At 29.9% G+C, this 25,870-nt stretch overlaps 1 protein-coding gene and 2 pseudogenes across 1 annotated transcript; 2 read left to right on the forward strand and 1 right to left on the reverse strand.

Annotated features, from left to right (window-relative positions):
* Positions 1-1,794: 1,794 nt before the first annotated feature.
* On the forward strand, positions 1,795-19,280 carry LOC132934976 (acetyl-CoA acetyltransferase-like; annotated as a pseudogene).
* Positions 4,905-9,606, reverse strand: LOC132936235 (uncharacterized). Its single transcript, XM_061002923.1, has 8 exons — positions 9,256-9,606; positions 7,462-7,525; positions 7,115-7,354; positions 6,782-7,039; positions 6,656-6,712; positions 5,940-6,011; positions 5,475-5,876; positions 4,905-5,407 (listed from the first exon to the last, which is right to left on the reverse strand). Exons 2-8 carry the CDS (start codon positions 7,479-7,481, stop codon positions 5,122-5,124), a joined length of 1,335 nt encoding a protein of 444 aa, XP_060858906.1. The 5' UTR covers positions 7,482-7,525; positions 9,256-9,606; the 3' UTR covers positions 4,905-5,121.
* A 2,391-nt stretch (positions 19,281-21,671) lies between the features above and the next one.
* Positions 21,672-24,465, forward strand: LOC132935006 (F-box/SPRY domain-containing protein 1-like; annotated as a pseudogene).
* The last annotated feature ends 1,405 nt before the right edge of the window (positions 24,466-25,870 follow it).

Here is a 25,870-nt window from a genome sequence, read left to right on the forward strand (position 1 = left end):
TAAGATAAATATAAAAATATTAAAATCAGATGTTAAAATGGTAAAATTACGCTATTACCTTCCTCCAGGTGTTCGGAGGGCTCTCGAGATCGTGTATTCGAGAATTAGATCAAAATAAATACACCGTACAATGTAATTTTATGCAAAAAGCACATATGATGTAGTGACTGCAATCAATATAAAATATTATATTATATGTCTTACCCGATTCACAGTTGTTTGTAGATAATACTGTAGGAGTTTTAGGTTTTAGATGAAATAAAGTAATGCTTCAAATACAAAAATTGAATTAAAGAACGCGCTGATTATTGCTCGCATAAGGAGTCCAGTTGTCGCTCGTTGAAATCGGTTTTTTGAGACTTGAGAGGTTGTTACTCTGGTGGTTGGTGCTCATGCACTGGTTTAAGGGACGACACGGATATGTCGACCAGAGAGTAGTAGGCGGTTTTTATCAAAGGTTTTTTTGTACTTCCCCGAGCTAGATTTCTCTTCGGCGGCAAGGACCTTTTTTTTACTATTAATTTTCTCTGGCAACATATAAGAATTCCGCACGCCCTGCGCCCCACGTGGCGCCGGTACGTGCCGATTTCTTAATTCGTGATCGCATAATATATATCGTACCTATTTGTCGATGACAACGGTTTTATTAGGGATGTCCAAGAAGCGACAGTCTGGCCGTTATTTATTAGTCAGTAAGATTTTAGTTTATTTATTATTATAATGGTATGTGAGCATATCATTACAGTACCAATGGCGGAAGGGGACATCTTATGTCTAGTGGTAATAGACACGACTTTGAGGCTGGACGTTTGTAGAGTTTGCCGTCTGCATCACGAATTGTGGCGACACGTACAACGCAATCTTCACCCGGGTGAACTTCCACGACCGATGAAATATGCATGCATTTATGCACTAAAAAAATACGAAATGTGCAATCAAAATATGCGCTAAAAATTATAAAATATGTATTTTAGCCAATAAAAACGCCGAAATATGCACAAAAAAAATGTACTGTAATTCATAAAACAAAAATATTATATTTTTATTAGGTAGGTACCTAGAAGTTATTTTTATTTATTATTTTTTTTTACTACAGTTTAAAATACATTTTTTAAATTTACATAGCATTTTATTTACTTTAATTTACATTATTCTATTATTGCTATACATGTTATCTAATGAAATGCCGAACCAACACGGTAAGTCGATAATAAATATTTATATTTTACGTCAATACGTGGTAGATTGTACTTACCACCTATAAAACTTTTATATGTATACAAATTGTGGAATTTATTGTGTAGTTTGTTAATTTAAATTGTTTTTTAAAAAAATGTACCTATTAAAATAAGAATTTTTGTTTTTAAAATATATATGCAATTAAAATACAAAACCGTTAAATAATGTGCAAAAGTTAGCAAAATAAAAATAGTATTATTTCATTCAGTAGAACATGAATTACATTTGTATCCAGGTTAGCATTAAATCTGAGAAATAAAAAAAAAATATGCAATTTCATAAACATCCGAACCCTAATTATTATAGTATATAAGCAAATTAATGTTCTTATTTCTTTTAGAATTATATAATTTTGATAATATAATAATATAATAGTCGATACAATTTCTTATTATATTATTTACGCGCGGTTTTCAAATGAACCAATGAGTGTGGGTTATTTATACGACGCCGGGGCACTATGGGGTTTGGTAATATGCCGCCGGTCGCGTATTGACGCAACGTCGCCGCCGCCGCCGCCGCGTGCCGTGTCCCGGCAGTACCAACGGACGACGCGTCAATTGTTGTGCCAACTGCCAAGCCGTCGTTCCGTTCCGCGCACTTCGCACGTACCTGTCCCGCTGGCCGTCGTGTTCGCGTGCCGTACTTTTGCGAACTACGGACGCGACGGAGCTAGTTAGCCTCTGCGCTGTTTGTACGTTCGGCAGCCGTAAACCTCGTGGTCGAGTCGTTACGCGTTCATACCTCGGCGCCGGGGTCTACAAGTGCGTTTACCTACCTTGTTGAGCGACACCGTTGTCGCGCGTGCGTATCCGCGAGCGCTGCCCAAAGTGCGATCGACCGTGTGTTAGGTACCACTTATCGCGGATTGCCGATGTTGTGCGCCGCCGGACGACTCAAACAGACCGGCACGCCGCCGTAATACCAATCAAGGTCGTCGACACCGCCAAGTGCCTCCGCCGCAGTCGGCCGGGTATCGTTATTGATATTGATTTAATAATTTATTGTTGCCTCATCGTGTTGACGTGTTTACCATGCCATATTCAGTGGCGCGAATTGATGACTAGACCGGGGCCCTAACCTTACCTGCAGCTAGTAAAAACTAAAAATAAAAAACAGTCATAGCCTTATTCAGTCCCTTAAATTGTGTGTAGTACGAAATTTAAAAGTGTGTTATTCAAATTAAACCCTTATAATGTTGTCTATAATTTTATAGCTCCACATTTCTTTATATATTTTAATGGTTTTTTTTATCAAACTACATTTTAATTATTGTCTACATTCTATACAGACACACGTACCTACGCATTAAACAATATTTTGTGTTGTTACTAATTATTAGTTATTATTATTCGTGTTTCATTGTTATTGCGAGTAGCTATTTTGTAACAGTGCTATAATAGCCGTCACTGCTAGTATTATTATTTATACTCAATATTAATTCTAGCCAGACACTTATATGTACACATATCACATAATATATACCTATCTTAGTCACTGGGTTTTTGTATGTCTATACGGTCCCTGTGTCACAGTGTATTAAGTACTTAAGTATTTCCTTGTAGTTTACTAGTTTAGTTTTTAGTAATAGTTATTTTCTACGTTTTCTACCTCAAACTTAACAACGAATATACCTATGTTTAGGTATTACAAATATAGTGGTACCTATGTTACAACAAAATTTACCTACTTAGGATAATTTAAAATGTATTTTTGTATTTTTATTTATTTAATATTATTTATATGCATTTTGTATACTAAAAATGAGTTTTATAAATGAAAATAATATCACTGATATAATATATAAACATTAAAGTAAGTAATTGATTGTAAATTATAATATTAATTGATGCTATGATTTTTTTTTTTTTTTTTTGGTAACTAATTCTAGTAAAAATATTGCTGAAAATGTAGCTATTAATGTTGAGTAAATTCGAGTAAATTAATAATAATTTAAATTTGTTCACATGAATGAAATAATATATTTATAGGCAATTATTATTGTTATTTAATTTATATTATTTGTTATTGGTCGAAGAAGCATAATTGGTGATAGTTTTTAGAGCATCGATTTTTTTATTTAGATTTGACTGATTTAAGACTATTTGTGTAGCACGAAAAATTGGAAATTTTAGGGATTGGCCTTATTGTTATATTCTACATGCGTATATAAGATCTCGAGGCCCCTGTGAATTCCACACAAAACACTCGCGATAATTGCGCCACTGATTATATTTATATATTGTTGGGTCATACAACATTTATTATTGTACGCTGTAATAGAGAGACAAACCGGCTCACATGACTTATTCTGTACACCTACTCAATATAGTATTGTGCTACACTTATCTATCCAACAGAACACAAACTGTTAAAACAAATAATTCAGTAAATATATAATTTAAAATATTATACAAGGCTTGTGTTCTTAGCCCACTTCTGTTCATAACATTCATAAATGGCCCATTCAATATTAGTGTTAATGCAGAAATAATTTGTTATGCTGACGATACTGCTATTTTAATTTATAATGAATCAATAGAGACTTTATACATAAATACAAATAATATTATTAATGATATTAGAGATTTTTAATAATCAATGCCTATAAGTATACGATTAGCTGAAATACCAGGTCAGCATCACACGACATGAGTTAGTTTTAATTTTGGTTGAGTGAAATGTCAGTGTAAGTTTAATAACAATATTGAGCCTCCACAATGTATTTGATGAACGAGTCTAGATAAAACATCATATGTTTGTATCAAACTTAGAAAATAATTCCCAATTTATTTTTTTTAATTTTTAACGTATGGAGTAGGGTAAAATAAATAACAAGACATTTAATTTGTACCATACTAAAATTAATTATTTTATTTATATTTATAAATCACAGATACATTTAGTCTTTCATATTACTTACACCTAATAAGCTAACTATAAAATAAAAGCATACCCTGTGACAAGTATGATCACTTATGATAAATAAATTAAGGACAAATACCTATTAAAAAAATTCACTTCATCAATAATATTAATTAATAACAACATAACAAATATCTTAACTGAAGTATAAAAGTAAACGAACAGTTTTTCAAAATAAATTGGAAAGCCCCCCCCCCCCCCCGATTTAGAATTATGTAGAATTATGAATAATGAATCATTTAGAATACTATAAATAAATAAATAAATATAAACAAGTATAATGTATCAAAATATTTATGAAGTCACCGTGTTATGAATAAGAGAATTAATATTTTTTTTAATTTGTAGAATGCATGTGATAATTGTATTTGCGTTCAACAGTTTACAAGATAATAACTGATTTTATTCAATACAATTTTTATTTGTAGTTTAGTTATAAAATTATCGTTAATTAGTAATACTTAAATTTAGTAGGACAAGCATATACGATTAATTGCTTGTGTACAAAGAAAAAATAGTAATAATAATAATACAAAATTAAATCTTAAAGACATACAATTTTTACCTTCTGTTATTTTAATATAACAAAAAACATGAAAATCATTAAATATAACTAAAAGATTCTAAGCACAGAAACATACTTATATTAAATTAAAGCATAAATCAATATAAAATAATGCATATGTTTTTTACATATCTTTCAGTGAAATTAAAATTGGTAAATAGTATAAGTAGTTTTGAATTGTATTTACTTTGAAATTAAATTACAATTTCAAACAAATTACTTTTAAACAACCTAATAATATTAACAATAGTTTAGGAAATATTTATAACATCTAATAGGTTAACACTATAACTAATAAAAACAATAAAAAGTCTATACAAATGTCAGTTATAAAATACAATATATGTAAATTATATACTATATTATTTAAGTAATATGAATGTTTATAACTATTACTTTTTTGCATGTCCCCAAGTATGTTTTTCAAGTTCTATCAATGAATCAAAACCTTCATCGCAAAGTGCACATATAAATTGTTTAGGTGAGTTATTGGTAGTTGATAATTCACTTAGTTTATTTATACAAGCGTCTAAATGTCTGAGTGGTTTTGTACGTTTAGTTAATGTGCGATCGCACAAAAAGCAATATAAAAATGGCTTTTTTTCAGAATCACATTTTAGATATAGATGTTTGGAGGTCATGTGAGCCCATAAAGCAAATATAAGATTAGTTTCATATCTAAAAAATACAAAAATATTTACTGTTAATAAGAATTAATTGAAATGTATTGATGTTTTATACTTACAGGCAATAATTACACTTAAAGAAGTCAATAATTTTAGGTCTTATAGCCTCTTGTCCTATAGTCTCAAGTCCTTTAGTATTAAATGCTTTCAACAAATGTTTTCTTTTGGCCAATTCATGGACTACTGTTGTTTTATATTTTGATGTTTCGCAAAGTTTCAAATAATTAAATAGGGTTAACTGTTCAATACAAGCCGTATTTCCTGGGGTAGAAACAATATCCTCAGGTTTATGTATAGACTCAAGCAGCGAGGAATGTTTTAAAACTTCATGTGTCTTGCGCGACTCTGGACTTTGGAGAAACACATCACAAATTTGACATTGAAACATTGATGATGAAATATATTTAATATTTAAGGCCCAACTGCCATCTTTCTGTTTTCCTAGTTTACATAAACCAGATCTGAAAAAAAATATATTTATAAATTACAATATGTTCAATTGAATCCTTTAAATCAAAATATACTTTTTGTTCTCAGCAACTTTGTCAATAGCACATGCTCTCTTGGGCCTAGGCGTTGTTAATGACGTGTCCAACCTTTAAAATACAATTTTCTCATTATTAGGGCTCGGAAGTTGTAGGAATTATATATTATTCTATATGCTCTCGATTTATAGCAAACCAAACTAGAAACACGAGTTATACAATTGTGAGTTTAAAAATTTGAAATGTATATTTTGTATAGTTGACATTTTTTCATGCAAATTTTATAATTTTTTAGTGCATATTTTTTCTTTTTTTAGCTCCCATAACTTTCAAACCCTACTCAGTAGTCATTATTATACAATATTCCATTCTACATCATATTAAAGGTCGCCACGTTAAAAATACCGGTTACGGTAAAATGAAGCCCGATAGTTTTTTAACGCCACCGCAACGGCACCACCAAGACAAAGCATTTTACTGCCACCGCTACAAGTGTGTGGCGACCTTAATATGAAAATAAAATATATTTTTGTCTATATACACCATACACTATAGTAGAAAAAGTGTTTTGTAATCTTTTTTTTTAAATCAAATGTATCTCTATTTACTAGTCAGGAATGTAGCTAAGATTACACAATTAGGGTTGCCTAGTTATCACCTACATTTTCTAATTACGAAATAAAGGATATTTATAAATATATATACATATTTACAATATACACAATATTATATTAAATCAAATAACTATGCATTACTTAGAAGCCACAGCCTTTTTTCGCTTAGGAGTTTTCTTTTGTCTTATGATTTCTTTTCTGTAACAAATATTATATTTGAATATTTAAGTTTGACTATAAACTCTAGACTTATCTATAATAACTAACTTGTTTTGTGTATTGTCTTTAGTGGTCAAGTCAACTGTTTCATTAGTTGAGAATAAAATATGGAATCCAGTATCTGGTAAAACGCTTGATGGTTCAGTTTCTGGTTGAACTAGTAATGATTCAGTTGGCTCATTGTCTTCTTCCTGATTTAATAAAGAACCCTCATCAAAAGTTAAAAGTTGCATATCCGTAGTACCTTTAATTTCTTCAATTGAGATATTTGTGAATGATTCATTTTTGTTCAAAATAATTACTTTTCTAAAGTTAAACAAAAAAATTCTGTTTAATTCTTATTAATTTTAATAATATATAGTGTATACACTCATTACATACCTTTTAAATTGAATGTTTTTTTTTGCATTATTTTTGTTTTTATGTTGATATGATTTAGGGATGTTGGTTTTAGCATTATTATTGGTATTAGTATTTCTGATATGTAGTGGTGGTGGTGGTGGTGGTAGTATCCACTGGTTGAAAGAGTTTATGGAGTTTTCAAGACCTTGTAAATTATTGCCTTTGCCATAATTATTATTGCCATGATGATTATGATTATTTTCATCATCACTAATTTCCCTGCTCAAAATTTAAAATTAATTACTTTTAATAAAATATTTTTATATTTTAGTTTTAAAACAATAATCTTGAATTTTTTTACAAATCAATAATAATAATATGCTTACATTATTTTGTCCATTTCCATTTTATTGAACACTATCACTATGATTATTTACTGTATTTTGGACTCTGAAAAACAAATATGTAATATTATATTAATACAAAAGAATCTGTTAAAAAACATGAAACATTTCCAAACTCATATGTACCATATCAGTGTACCTATATCTAATTTTATTTATTAATTAATTATTAACGGGCGGTGTCCTTTGAATACAATAGATAATACATTTGAATTCTAAGTAAATAGTAGGAAATATACATTTATACAAATAATAATAGCAATAATAATGCTTAAAAATAGAAAAAAAATAGATTTGAAAGTAGTAACAATAAGGATAGTTAGATTAGAAAGGAGGGATCCTCATTGGCAATAGACATTATGCGTCTTAATGGTCTATTTTTCATATAGTTACTTTTGTGTTGGGGAATATAGAAAGACCATGATGTAAAGAAGATAAGGTGATACCACTTCCCTATCTCATTATGTAAAAAAGCAGATTCAAAAATGAACGGCAATCCATGAGTTCAGAAATCTCTTAACAGTACACCATTATTCGCCCAGGGAGCCTATTTTATTTCAAGTTGTAATACGTAAATGCATTGTTAAATATTTAAAAATGTATTTAAAATGTAAATATGATGTTCATAATATGAATATATAATAGGTGGAATATATTATTATTTTATAGATATAAACTAAGCTAATATTATTATATGAATCATATTATATTATACTACGCTATTATGTTAAATGTGTATGTAATATGCAGCTATTGAACATTAAATTGAATTTTCAACTATTAGTTTATATTTATGTCAATAAGTTATTAATACCTATATTTTAATATAATTATAATTATAACTAACTGTAATTGCATTTATGAATTTGGATTAGTTCAAATCTTTGCCGCGGATTAGTAATGTATTATTGATTGATTAGCGCTTTGTGTCTATTCGATGAACAAGAACCGTCAGAAACAATAATTTGTTGATAAAATGTTCTATTTGTGTATCCTGTATATCTTAATTTGTGGTTATACCTATCTTTATGATTAGAAGTTACTAAAAACCAAAATCTGATTTGTCAAAAACTGGTTTTACATACAACCTCAGTTTTTCCTTAATTTATTTTTTGTTTTCCCGACGCTTTAGAATATCTTTTGAATATTTTACTTTTGATCCCCAAAGTACCAAATAGATTCACTTTCCTACCATAAAAGATATTGAAGTAGAAAATAGAAAAACTTTTATCGCCTCAAAAGGTGAACACACACACACATTTATTATTGAATTCATTCTTGAAATACCAGCAATAAAAGTATTTACCAAGCAATCGAATGACTAGGTCATGACTCACGAAGTAGTTAAAATAACTTACTACCACTTCAATGTTTTTGAATAATGTTAAAGTTTAAAAGCTTGTTTTTATATATTCAGTTGTTTATTGTTGTGAAAATTATTTAAAAATGTCAAAAAAAATGTTTTATGCCTGGGTGTAAAACAGGTTGTGAGTCTAAACGATTAAAATTGAACAACGAAAAAAACCAATATTATTCAGTTCACCAAAGGTATTTAATTTAATTAATTTTTCAAGTAGTTAATTTATTGGTCCTCCTAATGATGTTTGTGTTGCTTTATTATTTATTGTTAATTAGAGACTGGAGAGTAATCGTGTATGGGGGATATTGTCATATTGAATGATTAAAATGAAACTTGCACACTTTAAAAAATTACGTTGGACTCTTTCAACCTGCAAAGGTCCATTTACAGTATAATTTAGATATTATTTTACTTACGTGTATTCACATTAGATTGATTTAAATGTGTAGCAGAACCAAGATTTGTACAGTATTTGTTTCACTAAAAAGCATACGCATTTAATGTAATATAAACATGTATACACAAACGTACGCCTTCTCTCGAACTATGACTTCGGGAATGATTCATAAAATATTATCACTCGCGTTGGTCGTTGTTTATCGTCATCAGCATAAATATTTAAGGACGATAAAATATTTTGTTTGTTATCGCTTTACATGTAATTCGAACACAATGTTTGTCTCTCTCTATCTTTGATTTAGATAAAGAAAGAATAATAATTGTAAATAATATTAGTAAGTCGATTAACTCAACAAAAACACACTATTAAGCTATCAGTTGTATATCAGCTACCTACACGCGTCGCGGAATATGGTCATGACTGGGCGGCGGTCCGTTTCGCGTCGGTAAGGCACTGTAGATTAGGTTAGATTTTTAATGCGTCAGTTTCGCGGTGTCGGTTTTTGATTGGTTCCCCGAAACACTTGTTAACGCTGATTATACACCGCTGTTGCAGTGAGTCGTATATTTTGTGTCTTATGAACACGTACACGACTAGGTTGTCGCACCTGGAGCGTTCCGTATGGAAAAGTAGTAGTGATGCAAGGACGAGTGCGATGCGGTGGAGGAAGTTGTTTTGAATGCGCGAGCACGACCAGTCATGAATTCGTTGGGTTGGGGGCAGTTGTCCGAAAAATGATCCCCCGACTTGCTGTGCAACACCACCTCAAGTTGGTCACAGGGTAACCACAGGTGAACCACCGTACAACCACTCTTATCGGCCTTTATCATTATTCGGACAACTGCCAGCCACCGGAATTCGTTATCTTATTCCTCGGCCGGTAAACAACCGCCACAACGATTCGGCCGAAGCCTGATTTACATATAAATATTTAATATAATATTATTTTACGTCGTAAGATATATATTATATATTATTATTATATACATAATAGATATATATATACATATATTAATTATATTATATATATCACTATATCAGTGTTTGGAAAGAACGTCGTTCATTGAATTTCTAAGAATAATAATTGTGTAACCTATGCATTAACAAAATACGATTCGCATGTTAATTATTACAATCGCGCTGATTTTTCGGCTAAAATTAAAAATAATAATTAGCTCCAACTTGAGCGATTTTCATTAAATTATAACGTTTTAGATTCTGAGTGTATTGATTTTACAATGATGTGTGTTTTTATTTTATTTTTATGTCTGTCATCACCTTTTAGTACAGTTAAAGTGCTTGGATTTTCTTCAATCAGTGATTTACAAACGCGACGTGAAAAACAAAAGAAAAATTAAGGAAAAACGGAAATTCTTACGCAAAATCTGTTTTCGAGAAAATCTATTTTGGTTTTTGGTGTAACTCTAACAAACAAATGACTGTAGGTACATGAAATTTTGACTGAACGTTTATATTAGCATTTTCTATACACCATAACATATTCCAAATATTTTGCCTTATTTTGAGCTGTTTACGGACATTTTCAGTTTCCATTTTTTTAGTTTTTTTTTCTATAAATATCAATAAAATTTTATCTGTTGACTGACCGCTTTTATAATACAATGATATTATATCATTGAATTCAAATTTAACACCATCCATTACAGTGACCCACTTGTAACCTACTGGACAGCAAAGCAACATCCACTTACCCACCTTTTTTTTTAAAAATGTTTTAAAAAATATTATCAACAAAATGGCTATCTTGGAAATTTAATATAAGTTGTGTGCATAAAGATGAAGTTACCATCTATGAGACGTCTGTTTTAAGTCTCAAAAGTGACGGTACATTGTAATATCTATGTGCCTTCAAATGGAAGTAAGAGAAAAAAATTAAATTGCGATATTGCTATGAAACTTTTTTTCGTAGTGGTGTATGAGATTACCATTATGTAATATCACATAGAAGTAATTTTTGTGAAGTTATAATGACTGATGGTATGTAGCATAACATAGATGTTACAAAGGTTACGTATCAATTGTTATAATAATTTATATATTACGTATATACACCTAATTTTGGGTTTTTACTATTTTTAGATGTATAACATAAATAATAATTATATTAATATACTATACAATGTTATTTTATTATCTCTGCCGCCTTTTGATTGAATTTATTTTTATATACGGAAACAGGCAATAGTCAAATGCACTGTAAAATATACCTAAGTATAGTAAAATTATGAATCAAACATTTCCTGTAATATTTTAAATACCTATATCTAAATTTCTTTGGTATTCAATGTAATTTGTAAATATTTATAACCGTGTAATAGAAAAAATAAATATTGAATCTACTTCTGTTAAACTTAACTACCCCATTCTCAAAAATGAAATTAATTATGACCCTTCAGTTAATAAATCCACCAGTTAATGAAACCTATTTTAAAGAAATTATTTTTGAAAATTTTCTTATAAATAATTCAAACTTAAAAGATAATTTTATTTATGTAAAAGATCATGATTTAGTAAAAGTAGAACGTTCTACTTAAATTTATAAATGGTACAATTAAATTTAAAGTTCTTAAGTATAACCTATCTCCAATGTTCCACCATCCTATGTCATCAGATATCATAAAAATATTTTATGCTCATGATATTATTCCAAAACCTCCACTAATATCAATAGATGTGGATTCTATAATGTTTAAATGTTTTTCATTCCCAATTGATGTTCACAAGTCAGTAACTATTGCATTGTTACATACCATATAATTTTTTTGTATGTAGGTATTTTATTATTATTATTATTTTTTTTACTTAACAATAAAGAGTAGTTACATTTTAATTGATATGTTTGTATGTATTTTTTCTATCTTTATTAAAGATACAGATAAGTTTCTATCCTAGTTCTATAGATCATAATATTACAAAAAATTACAATAAATTACTAAATATTCTTATGCTTGGTCACTAAATTATAAATTTGTTTTATTAATTACTATACTTTTAGTAATTTAAAGTTTTAATAATATTAATAAAGAATTACATTTTTTAATAAATTGAAATTAATGACTTGTTTTTAAATTTATTTAGGTAGGTACCTATAGGTTCATAATTTTAGTTTAATAACTATAAGTATAGTAACTAGGTGGATACCTACTTACCGAATACAAGTTTTGGATTGCCTAATTTTCTTAATACATAATAATTATTACTTATAATAGGTAAGCTTGAATAGGTTAATACTTAATACTAAATGTTTTTTATAAGTTTCAAGCATATTATACTATATCACTATGGTCAATAGGTATAGCCTATAGGCACAATCAATTTTAAACACTCTAAATGAACTTATTAAAATTTGAACGAACTAGGTGACACTAAAGCTTTGACCCCCCCTTTTAAGTTAACAACTAAGGTAAAAAATATTAAACAACACAAATAAATTTATGAAAGTCGAATATGTGAAAAGTAAAAATCTACAGTAAAACCTCTGAATAGCAGACACCACCAGGACTGACAGAAATTTCCACTATTCGAAGATGTAAATAAGAATATATTAATGATAGTTATCGTTCCCAAAAGTAACGTTGGAAATTAATAGGTGTCAGCTAATGGGAGGTATCCCGTTATATATATATATATTAAATATCCTATTTGGGGAGGTTTCATTGTCGACTGTGTTATAATGTGTTCTACTGAACTCGTGACTGTTAAAGGAGCTAAATATACCATATAATACTCTACTTTATATCTCAGTAGGTTGTCCCAGTAGGTTAGGCGTAGATTTATTAAGTTAGGGGTACCCGGTTCGATTCTGACATAGACGACGGTATAGACAACTAATGAGAGTGTTTTTTTGATTTTTTTTCCTGAACAATTCCATATGTGAGCTCTATGTGAAGTTAATGAGATGAAAATGGGTGACTGCACATGGAAGTTACAATGTAAGGGAATATAGACTGTCTTGATTGTCTTGTGACATCACATGCACTAACTATTCACAATACCGGGTATTAAGCATCACGGTAATGTCTCAGAGAAGTTTCTGAGTCAAAATTATAAACTTCACATGTCTCAATGTGACTACTATGTAATATCTACGAGAACATATTTTGCACACAGGCAACATACTTATATAAAATTTTGATTATTTTGAATTTTTGAAAAAAAAATCGAATCGTATGCTATTCAATATGAATTTCCATACTTATGACTGTAAAAAAACTGCATTTAAATATATTAATTTTCCACAGAGATACTGAGGGTGATACGGGACTTCTGGGACATACTGTATTATGAACACTGAACGATACGTGAATGTCACTGGTTTTTTTCAAATTGTGAACGACATTTATATTTTTAATGAATTTGATCGATTTTTAAAACGTCCAATTTTTATAAATATTAAATCTTTATTGTATTGCTATACCGGAGGGATACAATTGTATAAACTAGTATATAAAATAAAATACCTATGAATTATTTATTTATCATGTACCTACCTATTTACTGTTTTTGTTTCAATATTTGAATAGTTTCAGTTGAATATATATTAGGAATCAAAATTGTATTATTCAATTCAGCCTAAATTTAAGTCTTCAATCGAAAAGTTTTTTTCAACTCTTAAAAAAATTGATGAGGTGGCTGACTTTTCTAAGACGGCCTAGTCCCATCTCTCGGCTGCAAGCATATAGCACAGAGTAATATACTAGTAATATAGTAATTACTATTATGGAGCATAGTGCCCTAGCAGTATTCGCTTAATTTTATCACTAGGAAATCCTTATCGAAATGTAAGTCAAATAACGTGTCAGATATTAAAAATATAATTCAGATACTTTATAAATTGTATTTTCATTTTGGGTTAAGTCGTATGTATGTTTCGGGTTTATATATAAACTGCAGGTAAACGATAGTGACATAAGACACGAACGTGAAGTCGTGAACGAATTCATTTTTTCAGTGAACGTTCCAAACACTGACATATTATATTATTATACTATGCTCTATTTACCGAGAGTTGACCCACTTCCGCGCATGTATACCGAGCCGCCGGAACATTCAGACCTCCCGAGTAGGAGACCGGCGGTCTGTGATTGGTCGGCGGTGTTCGGCGACCGATGGCGCTTGTCGTAGTAGGCAGTTGCCGCCGTGCATACATTCACAGGTTGGGTGAGTGGGTCAACTCTCGGTAAATAGAGTTTATATATTATATTGTATAATTATATGATAAATTATATATATAATATAATTATATAATAAATTATATTTATAATACAATTATATAATAAATTATATATATTATATTAGCTCAGTGGCTGTAGTGATAACGTACTGTATGATAGTCAACAATATTGTACAGTTACTTGGTGATTACATGATTGTATGATAACGTATAATCACAATGCAATTTGGTCGACACAACATCATCAAGTTGTTACCAGCTGCGTACGTAATAATTATGGTATTGTTTGTAAATTGTCTTATTTTAGTCTTTTGTGTGACTACCATTAGTCATACTCGTAACAAATAGTGTAATTTGATTGCTACTCATATAGGTATTATTGTGTTGGATTCGTTGGAGCTTACAACTCAAGTCTCAACGGTCAAATATTAATGCCTACCTCATTTAACACGGCCAATGAAGTTTACATTGTTTCTGCTGTTCGTACACCGATAGGTAAGCATTAAAAATATACGAAGTGACCAACCAAATCGTCTGGTGTATGGGCGTATTTGTCAGTCTGCCGTCGAACTTTTTCACAAATCAACTTGACGACTGTCTGAGCAATTTGTGCGTGTGTGGGTCTGTCTGACAAACTGAATTACACAACATTGTATACCGATTGGTTTGACGACAAGTTTGACAACATATCGTTCCGTGTGTGGACTGCATCGGGTTTGACAACTGATCGGTTTATTGGTTTGACTACGAGTTTGACGACAGATAGTTCCGTGTATGGGCCACTAGGTATTAGATATAGAAATATTATTTTGACATAGATTCAGTTTAGCACTCCCGATCGATTTTTACGCTAATGGAAATTTAGAATGTATTTCGATGAGTACAATGGGGCCATCTGAGTTTGTCCGTCAGACTTAGGTTAAAAGTTATAACCTTTTGAAGTTAACGGTTTTGTGTAATTTATATCGTGAATCAACATCAAAATTGCAGTTTATATCCCAAACAATTTTTGGAAATTTTTTTGCCTGATACATTTTGAGAAAAAAATTTTCAAAAGTCCCTTGGGAGCTAAACTGTATCACTAAATTACCTACGCACTCAAGTATTAATTTATGTTAAGATTCTTTTTAATGATATAATTTAATTTTTAACTCGTTATTGGTATTGTGTTAAGCGTTGTTACGTGGAGCTCACTCTATTACTAATTTGATAACCAATTGACTAAATAAAATTCCTCTGATAATATTTCTTTGTTAAAATGTCTTAAGCCAAAAACTGACATTTTTGGTTTATAGTATTATTAGAATCAAACATTTGTATATTTTGTTGGTACAGATCACGTAAATCAAAACTATAACGTTGCTCACCCAATAGTATAGACCAGATCGACAACATTTTTAATGTCAAAGGCCGAAAATAAATATAACATTTTTCACGGGCCACAATTTGAATTCATACCTTATTTTATTCTAAACATACATTTAGTTTATTTAAGTTCATAACTGTTAAGTTTATTAATTTAACAAGGTATCTAAAAACAAAAAAAAAGTTTTAATCATAATTTATTGGATTTATTAATTATCTGTATCACATATTTGTTAGATTTGATGAACAATCTTTGAGTATAATTACATTTGGTTTCCTATTTAATAAAATTAAGATTTTGTATTTACATAGGTTCGTTTGGCGGTTCATTGTCTTCTCTGAAAGCTCATAAATTAGGCTGCATAGTGATTTCAGAAGTTCTTAAAAGAGCTAATGTCATTGCAAATGAAGTATCTGAAGTTATTCTTGGACAGGTAAACAAACAAAATATATAATATGTCACATTATTAGTATATACTTTTTAGTAATGAATGTGTGTGTAAACAATATATAACATGTATGAACATTTCTTAGGACCTTACTGCTGGACAAGGTAAGAATCCAGCTAGACAAGCTTCAATTAATGCTGGAATTTTAATCACTGTACCTGCTCATGTCAGCAACATACTCTGGATCTGGGCTGAAGTGAGTTGAAATTAAAATGTATGAGCATTATTTATAAATTACTTACTTTTATATATAACTAATAAGTAAGTTTTGTAGGATACCAATTATTTAAAATGTATTAAAAATAATTGGTGATTATTCCTTAGGGCTGTGGTTCTTGGATACAAATGTAGAGATTCTTCAATTGTAATTGCAAGTGATCAAGAGAGTATGAACAACATTCCTCATGTTGTCAATATACGATCTGACAATAAAATGGACAACACAGAATAGACAGATACAATGCTATATGATGGACAGATAGACGCATTTAACAACGTACATATGGGCATGACTGGTAAGAAAGCAAAACATTGCTCTAAATCTATAGTTAGATATTATATTTGAATATTAGTTGAATAATTCAATAATTAATTATTATTATAATACATATTTAATTTTAGATTTTTGGTTAAAATAAATCAGCTTTTTGATGTTTTAATTTTAAAACAAGGTATGATAATGACAATTTTGTACATACCAATACCTATTACTATGTAGTATATATTCTCTTATTAGTATATACAATTTTGTTCTAAAATAAATATAAAAAACTGCCATAAAATTATACATTAATTTTTTTACTATTAATTTGAATAACTTACTACTTTGGGGAAAATAGTGGGCAGCTTTTTTTTAAACTGAGCGTAGTGAAAGAATGTTTTGGCTGTATAATGTCTATTGTTCGCTGTCTGTCTGTCTGTCTATCTGTCCCTTTTGAGGTAGTAAACATTTTCTTCTTTTTTTTTTTAATTCAAATATTGTCAATAAATAAATTTGTACTCAACCAAAAATCTTGACAATGTATACAAGGTTCCTCATAAGTTGTCATTCACCAGATTCTTACAATTATTATATTTTATACACACAATGTCATTTTCAAATGCAATGTTTTCAGCAAAAATTAATTTAACCTCCTGAATTATTAGTAATAAAATAAATATATAAACTAAATTAATTTTAATAGCATTAATATCATAAAATGTACTTTGTTATATAGGCTGGCACACAATTGTTTTTCGTGTTCAATGATTTTATATCATTAAATGCAAATTTAATACATCCATTATAGTGACCCCACAATACCTGATCTACAGCAGTGCAGTAACCACTTGCCCTCCTATTTTTGTATTGCCAATTATGTATGGACACTTTAAATCCTGGTTTAGTATATTTTTTAAAATGGAAAATAAATTATTATTTATGACTTATAAGAATTGTATATGCAGTTAATAATGCTGTATAATTAAATACTGTTTAAAAATATTTTGTTTCCAGCTGAAAATATTGCTGAAAAGTATGATATTTCGAGGGAACTTCAAGACAGTTATGCTTTTGAGTCTCAGAAACGAACAGCTGAAGCTCAAAAAAATGATGAGTTCACAGATGAAATAACACCAGTTGTGTTGAAAGTACAACGGAATTCTATCATATTTGACACATGTGAATATCCAAAAAATGATGCCACATTAGATTCATTAGCTGCATTGAGGCCTGTTTTTAAATTGGTAATATAAAAAATATTAAGTAATTTTTTTTAGAAATAATGTTCTTGAAATATATACAGTGATGGTTTTTTTATAATTGTATGTGTACTTATTTTTATTTTTAATAATGTGGGAGGATGCCATTGCAATATTTTAGTAAGTTGTATGCTGAGTAATAACAACAATCGGTAATAGTGTGGTCTTAAAGTATTAAGTCTTAAGTCATAAAAAAATCTTAAATTTTAAGTAAATTTCATTGGATACCATACAGATACATAATTAGTCACACAAGTATCATATTTAACCACAAAAAATTAAATCATCAATTTATTCACGATTTGACAACATTTTTCAAACTTTAAATTGCTTCTTCTGAAAACTAGAAATTTTTGACTTATGTTGTTTGCATCAAAGAATAACTCTTTTAAGTGAAAAAAAATTAACAAAATGCCGGATTTTCTACAGGGTGTGAGAGTTTTTCCCGTAAGACATGTTTTTGTTCATAAAAAAGCACCGGCTTCAACTCCATCAGTTTTAAAATATGTTATTTTTAGAAGACTGTTGTTTTTTACTTATATCATACGCACTGGGGGGAAACTGCAAAAATACATGTGTAGTCAACATGTTAAATGTTATAATGCCATATTAAGAGGACTTCAGCATAATATTTGTGTTTTCTAACAGAACCACATACAACATAGATTGCATTTTAACTTTACATATTTTATAATATAGTAATTTAAAATTGCTTTTAAACAATTAAATTAATGTTACTAAATTTTATGATCCATTTAATCAGGTGCTCGAGTATTGGTAACGCTGGTGCATGTCTTGTGTTGAGAACCGGCAAAAAACGAGGCATTGCATCCTTATGTGTTGGCAGAGGTATGGGTATTGCTGTGGCCATCAAGACATTTTAATCACTCAACACTTAAATATTCATTCAACAAGAGGACATCAGAAGATTTTAAGAAAATTATAAAACTATTTAAATTACTCAGAGGTTATGGGCAGGAAATAATTAGGTTACTTTAGATATAACGCCAAATATTTTAAATATGCACCAATAAGTGTGGATTTTGAACGTACTTTTTCATTATATAAACATTGCTTAAGTAACAGACATACAATTTTCAAGAACATAATTTGATTATACATTTTAATTCAGAATAATAGTAATATATTTAATTTTTTTATATTTTATAATTCTGTAATATGTTAAAGTTCGTTATTTTATTATTTAAGTTAGTAATTTACAACTATATATTATTTTTTTTATGTAATTAATGTATTTTTCATTGTAAATTTGCTATAATTTGAACGCAATTATATGTGGTCTTTAGTTATGAGTTATGAGAACAAAATTATGAATCATCACCTTGTATGTATGATCGGTGCTAGATATTATTGTCAGGTGGTGTACTGAAGTGTGATCCACCGTCGAATGACGTTAAACCGTAGGTATTGGTGTTAAATAAGTAACACATAGATTACGTATACTAAGATTACCAATTTATTAAATTAGACACTTGTTGTAATAATGTATATAATGATTTTATAAGTTGATATTAATACTAAATATTTCAATTAAACACAAAAGAATTAATGTATATATTAGAATTAATGTAATGAATCTATATAAATACTGACACTGAGAGAGGTTCTGATTAAAACTATATGAGGCTCTGTAATAAACTATAAAAGATGCTCTGACCAGTAACACGGGTGTTACTCACTCTTTCGACCTTACACACTGCCGTCCGCCGGGCGAGGCCCGCCGCAACGGTCCGTCCAGGCCTCTAAGAATGTGCTGACCCAGCCCTTTCGGTCACGTAGACCATCGTGAGAACCAAATCGGTCACACACTCGTCTTACCCCGAATCAACACATTTATCCCTATATATGTATTACATACATACATATATATACATAGTACATACATACATACATACATACATACGCGTGCATGCATATACAACAGTACCGTGTAGTGTGTACATATACAAATAAAATTTTCAGACTTCTATTAGTAATTAAAATTATATTTGAACCAATGTTTATAACATTTTAGGTACCTAAGTAAATAAATACCTGGTTGATTAATTAAATAAATGAAAACAAAAACAAAATATACTCCTTGTATACATACCACTATAATAATTTACTGAATATTATAAAAGTTCAAAATATCTACAATTCAATTACCTACTGGAATTAATAATTTGTATCGTAAATTAATATTGTTTCAAATATATACAATTAATAGCGACAAACAGGCCTAGTGTTCTGTTCTATCTGGGCAGGTGGTTAACACACTGGCTGCTATCCCAATCGTTGGCCATTTAAACACAACGCCAACGACAATTGGTAGGGAATAATAAATTGTATCCTATACTGTTGGGGATGGCACTTCTATGCAGACCATGAGGCACGCTTGATTAAGTGGCGTATTAATCCGACGTTGGTGACCGTACTGTGTGCTCGTGTTGTCAATTGACATGCGTTTAACGTTATGCGTGTTGGTTGGGTTGAACAAGTCATTCCTTGGGCAAACTCACAATGTCGAGTTTGTTGGTTCATGAAGTTGGTCGAAGGGTGAACGAGATTGCTATTGTTAGTCAAGTAAGTCCGGAAGTGGGTCACGGCAGCTGTCTCGTATACAGTAAATGGATAATCAAGGTTTTTAGATTATAGTACACTGTATACCATGGACTAAGACAGGACACAAACCTTTGTCATTTGAACAAGATCTGTAACGGAAAGTTAACGAGCGATAGTGGCACAAAATTGAATAAGTCACTGAATAGTCACAGAACAGTCGTATGAAGCTGATGAAAAAAGACAAATAATAAGAGATATCGCCACAATAGCTCGTTGACTATTCGTAACAGATCTTTTCATGTTATACTATTGTTCGTTTCCAGTCTTGTCAATACATAGAACAATATAATATTATTTACCTACAATCGAGAATTGGATAATGCCGTTTTGACATTTATAATTTTTATACTTCAATAAAAACCATCTCAAAATGCTCGTGCGGCAGTTCCGCACCGAGTGCTAACCACTCGCGTAGTTTTTCAAAATGGAACACGTTACACCGAAACTGTGCAAACTCGTAGTAGTACACGCAAATGGCACTCAGTGCAATAGTGCGAGTTGCAACTGGGTGGAAAGCGCTATAATATTGGTGACATGCCGACATGAACTAACATCTAGTAGCACACTCGTAAGTCTTCTATAAATTACCTATGGGTTGTTCTGTGATAATACTTCCAACATTCAATAATGACGGAAACCATATTGAGTGGTTGTTGGACACGGATAAGTTGTAAGTAATAATAATATTATTAGTATATTATCCGTACTTGTTGGATCCCGACATATCGGCTGCGTCGAATCACGGAACACGATAGTGTTATTGCAACATTTTTTCCATTTTATCAATATTGATGAATATTGATATTGCGGCGAACCGACTCCACATCATAGAGCTATAAACTAATGGACAGCGCATTCCAATCCGCCCCGCCAACAATGCACGGGAATCATGTAAGAGAGAGAGGGTAATCATTGGCGTATGAAACTACTAATACTATATTTCCCCCCACGTTATCTTTTCTCTTTTACTCTGTATCGTACCCCTGACCTCACTCTCTCTCTCTCTAAGCGCTGTCCATTAGTTTATAGATCAATGCCATGGACTAATGGACAGCGCAAGCCGACTGTTGTAGTCCTCGCGGTCGTAACTCGTTACTGTACTGTCGTAGTCGTAACCGTGGACTTGTACGGACACGCTCCCGTTCACCTACACACACTCGAAAACCTCGTTATTTTTTCATTCGCTTTCGTGACCGTTGTAATTTCTTTACTACGACCATTGTCGATCGTAATAAATTTCTTTCAAAACAATATTCCTTGTTGTTGTCCGCGGTACACCGTACAATCCGTGTGGACAATTTATGGAGGTAGACATTTCATTAGACGACGGCGATACCTTCACAATATTATGTCTTAGTGTCTGTTATCATAATACGGACTACTGATGATAAAATATCGATGAGATAAATCAATAAAATATCGATCGATGAGTTTTGGAACGCACGTAATCATCGTTTGGCATTTCGAATTTCGATTGAACGACTCGACAACGCCGAGTTTTGGAACGCACGGTTATACAAATGTCAAGTGTTATTATGTATACAAACAAGTGTTATAAATTCAAGCAATTACCAAACACGTAATAACGTGGACACAATTTACGTATTTTGTCGTGCAGAATAATACTTTTACGTTATTTTACTATATTACTCTGTTCGACAGATATAAAATTATACGCGTTGAAAATATACATCTGTGTATTACACTGTAATCCCACTAAATAGTGGTTCGAATTGGAAAAAAATTCATCTATTTTTACTTGATTAACATTCGAAAACGTTTATAATGAACGTTTGTGACGCACCACAACCAAAATACTTGCCCGACTTGGTGTTGGATATTATATTTTCATACTTGAAGCTGCCCGATTTGTATAGCTGCATGTTGGTCTGTCGAAGTTGGAATCGAGCAATTAACAATGGCAGAGCTAAGGAATTTGTTGTGTCGCCGTGAGTTGACCGGAGAATTATTGAACTCAAATCATTTGTCACCACTCCAAAGCCATAAAGATAAATTACGCCCCTTATATAATTCATGGAATCCAAAGGATTGTTCAATAAACATTTTCGTCGAAAATCATGGTTTCACATTGATTAGCAAACTAATCGCAGAGACTACAGATCTAACCCGTTCCATGAACATTGCCGTCGAAAATCATCATGTCACATTCTTTTCCAATCTAGTCGAAGGGAGTACAGATTTGGTACGAACTAAAACTGGTTATACCACTGGTAAACACATATGGGAAATTACACGGAAAGGACCACTAGGTAAAAAGATATTCAATTTGTAAAATACTAAACAAGAAATTGTTGCAAATATAAATTATTTTGTTTTTAGGAACAGTTGCAATGATTGGTGTGTCAACAAAAGAAGCACCATTGCATTGTATTGGTTGCAAACCTCTGTTGGGCGCTAAGAAGCATAGTTGGGGTTGGAACTTAGTCGGTAATGTTTTGGCACACAAAGCAATACCACTTGGTAACTACCCATTGTTAAAGAATGCTGCTAAATATAAATTTGGTGAAAAATTACTTTTAGTACTAGATTGTGAAAATGGTACTTTGCACTTTGAAAAATGTAATGTATTTTTAGGTAAAGCTTTAAAAAATTTACTTAAAACTAAATTATATCCTTCGGTGTCAGTTGTTTATGGTAACAGTAATGTATCAATACTGTATATTGGTAACACGGGGTCCACGCGACAGCAAACCCAATTCTGATCATGCTATTCCTCACAACACGACGCGGCAGAATACAAGATGTTTGATTTTCGCCGCGTTGAGTTCGCTCACGTAGGCTGTGGTCTAAGCCTAAATATGATTTAGTAGACCTAGTTTTTGTAAGATTTTAATTTAATAGATTATAAAATACTGATTGACATAATGTTTAAATAGATTTCTTTATTGATGTTATATTGCTAAAATCAGCAATTAAGTAATTTACTGATTTTAATTTAAATAACATAGTTTAACTTCATAATAACTTACACATTTTCATTTACTAAAATTAAATATTATAACTTTATAGATTAATGTACCTTGCTTATGTTTTAAACCTTTGAAATTACAAAAATTATAATATTTTATTGGTATAAGTTCTTTTTGTGGTGTATGGAATAAAATAAATTTTTGGTTTATATTAATTAAATAGTATGAATAGTGTTTAATTATATTTAATTTATTTTACTACTTCTAATTTTTGTTGAATACAACCTATAGGTAGTTAAATTTCCCTGTTATTTTTACCTGATTAAAAAAATATTCTAAGATGTTTAAATATATTTTAAATAAAAGTTCTTCTCAATATTTTTTAGTTTTTTAAATTGTACAATAAATTTTAATGTATGTACTTAACCTAACCTTATTTAAAAACAAATGACTGCATTTTTTAATAAAAATTTGAATATGTAAATGTGTAATAGTTCAAATCCGTGAATTAAGATACATTTTGTCTTAATTCATTGTTGAATATAACAATTTTGTGGAGTGATACTATAGAATTACCATACAACACATAACATACAATTTAAATTTGAATTAATACATAACAGGTACCACTACCCAGAGGCCACGATATTGAGTTTTAGAGAAGACTTATATTTTCTACAAAATCTACATTGTACGGGTATTTATGGCAAATATACCAGCGGTCTCCACTAGCAATCCTTTAATACATTTTGTGCAGCCAGCTATAAAACTGAATTGTATATTCTAAAATTCAACATTATACACTTTTTAATGGTAATTCTTATTTTGTAGTTTTATTATATGCAATATATTTAATTTTTTATCTTATCTTCTTATTCTTATTTATTTTATCTGTCTATTTTAAACTTTAATTAAATTACCAATTTGACAGATAAAGTAGGTACAAGTATGAGTTTATTTATTTCCATTTTCCACTTTGTATGTCTGTGTGAAAACTAAACAGTGTATAGCTTATTGTTTATTAATAATTTGTCATGTATAATTTTAATATATTTGAAATTATTTAACCATTTGTTCGTAATATATTCTGTATTTTATTCCATTCTATACTTCTGTGATTACTTCAATAGTTCAATAATGCCTGCTACCTGCTCTGCTATGGTTGCAAAAATCGTACTGAGCCGGCTCTGGCTAACGTTTTTTTCAGGGAAGCATTTGTATAAAATGCGTTTTGAATCTATGTTTAGTTTAGTTTATGTTCTATTTTAACAGACATAGGACCTCTATGACATATTTAGAGAGTAGACCAAAGGTGTAGTCAAAAAAAATTTTAAACCATTTATTTATTTATTTTTGATTTCTTTGCCATTAAAAATATAAACCATAAGAATTTTACTACTTATAATATGATAAAAATGTAGGTAAATACATATTAGCAGTATTGGGTAGTAACGTAATGCAAATTATAAATTACTGCAACGCAATTAATTTTTCAGTAACGCAGCAGTAATTGTAGTATTACATGTTATTTAAAATAACGCAACTGTATCAAAAGTAATTTCTATGAAGCACTAACGCGTTATTTTCCACGTTATTAAAATAATAGTTTTGAATATACCTATTACAAAATTAAGCCGATAGAATATCCCAGAAAAATTAAAAATCAATTATATTTATTTTTGATTCCAATAATAGTTACCTAACAATATTACTAAACATTCCAGGAATAAAAGTTATCACTTTATTAGCAGAAAGAAAAGAGTTCGGTTTAAAAATAAAATTTAATAAAAATTAGTTATGATTTATGACTTATGACTTTATAACCATATAGGTAAGATGATTGTACATTTGTACATAATACTATAATAGGTCTATTATCAGAAGGTCTATGGTTGTAAAATATATACATAATAATTGAATCATATGAATTGAATATGGTTAAAAAAAAAATGATAAAAAAATAACGTCTGTAGCGCACTACTTTATTAATAAAAAAGTAATTTAATGTGATAAAAATAATTTTAGGTAATGCAAATGTAATTTAAATAAAAATATTTGAAGTAACGAGTAACATAATTCCATTACTTTTTAAATGTAATTTACCCAACACTACATATTAGGTAGGTTACCTATTATATTATACAAATAAAAACAAAATATGTTGTTAAAAAAAATCACTTTTGTGTTTGTAAAAATATATATTACAATCATTTTTGGCATTGTACCCATATTTGTATTATATTATTATATATCATAATTTGTAAAATTCAAATAATTTAGATTTTTTATAGTAAAGAAACTGTAAAAAATAGTTTTAAACATACCTTT

Source organism: Metopolophium dirhodum, chromosome 1 (genome assembly GCF_019925205.1).
Source record: "Metopolophium dirhodum isolate CAU chromosome 1, ASM1992520v1, whole genome shotgun sequence".
Taxonomy (NCBI): domain Eukaryota; kingdom Metazoa; phylum Arthropoda; class Insecta; order Hemiptera; family Aphididae; genus Metopolophium; species Metopolophium dirhodum.

Bases quoted from the DNA above. Each gene is read 5' to 3' on its own strand.
- LOC132936235 (XM_061002923.1), bottom strand. From the start codon at position 7,481: ATGGAAATGGACAAAATAAT. The intron at 5,877-5,939 runs GTATATTTTGAT...ATTTTTTTTCAG, and splicing joins AAAGTTGCTGAGAACAAAAA to ATCTGGTTTATGTAAACTAG. The intron at 5,408-5,474 runs GTAAGTATAAAA...TGTATTTTTTAG, and splicing joins TTTAAGTGTAATTATTGCCT to ATATGAAACTAATCTTATAT.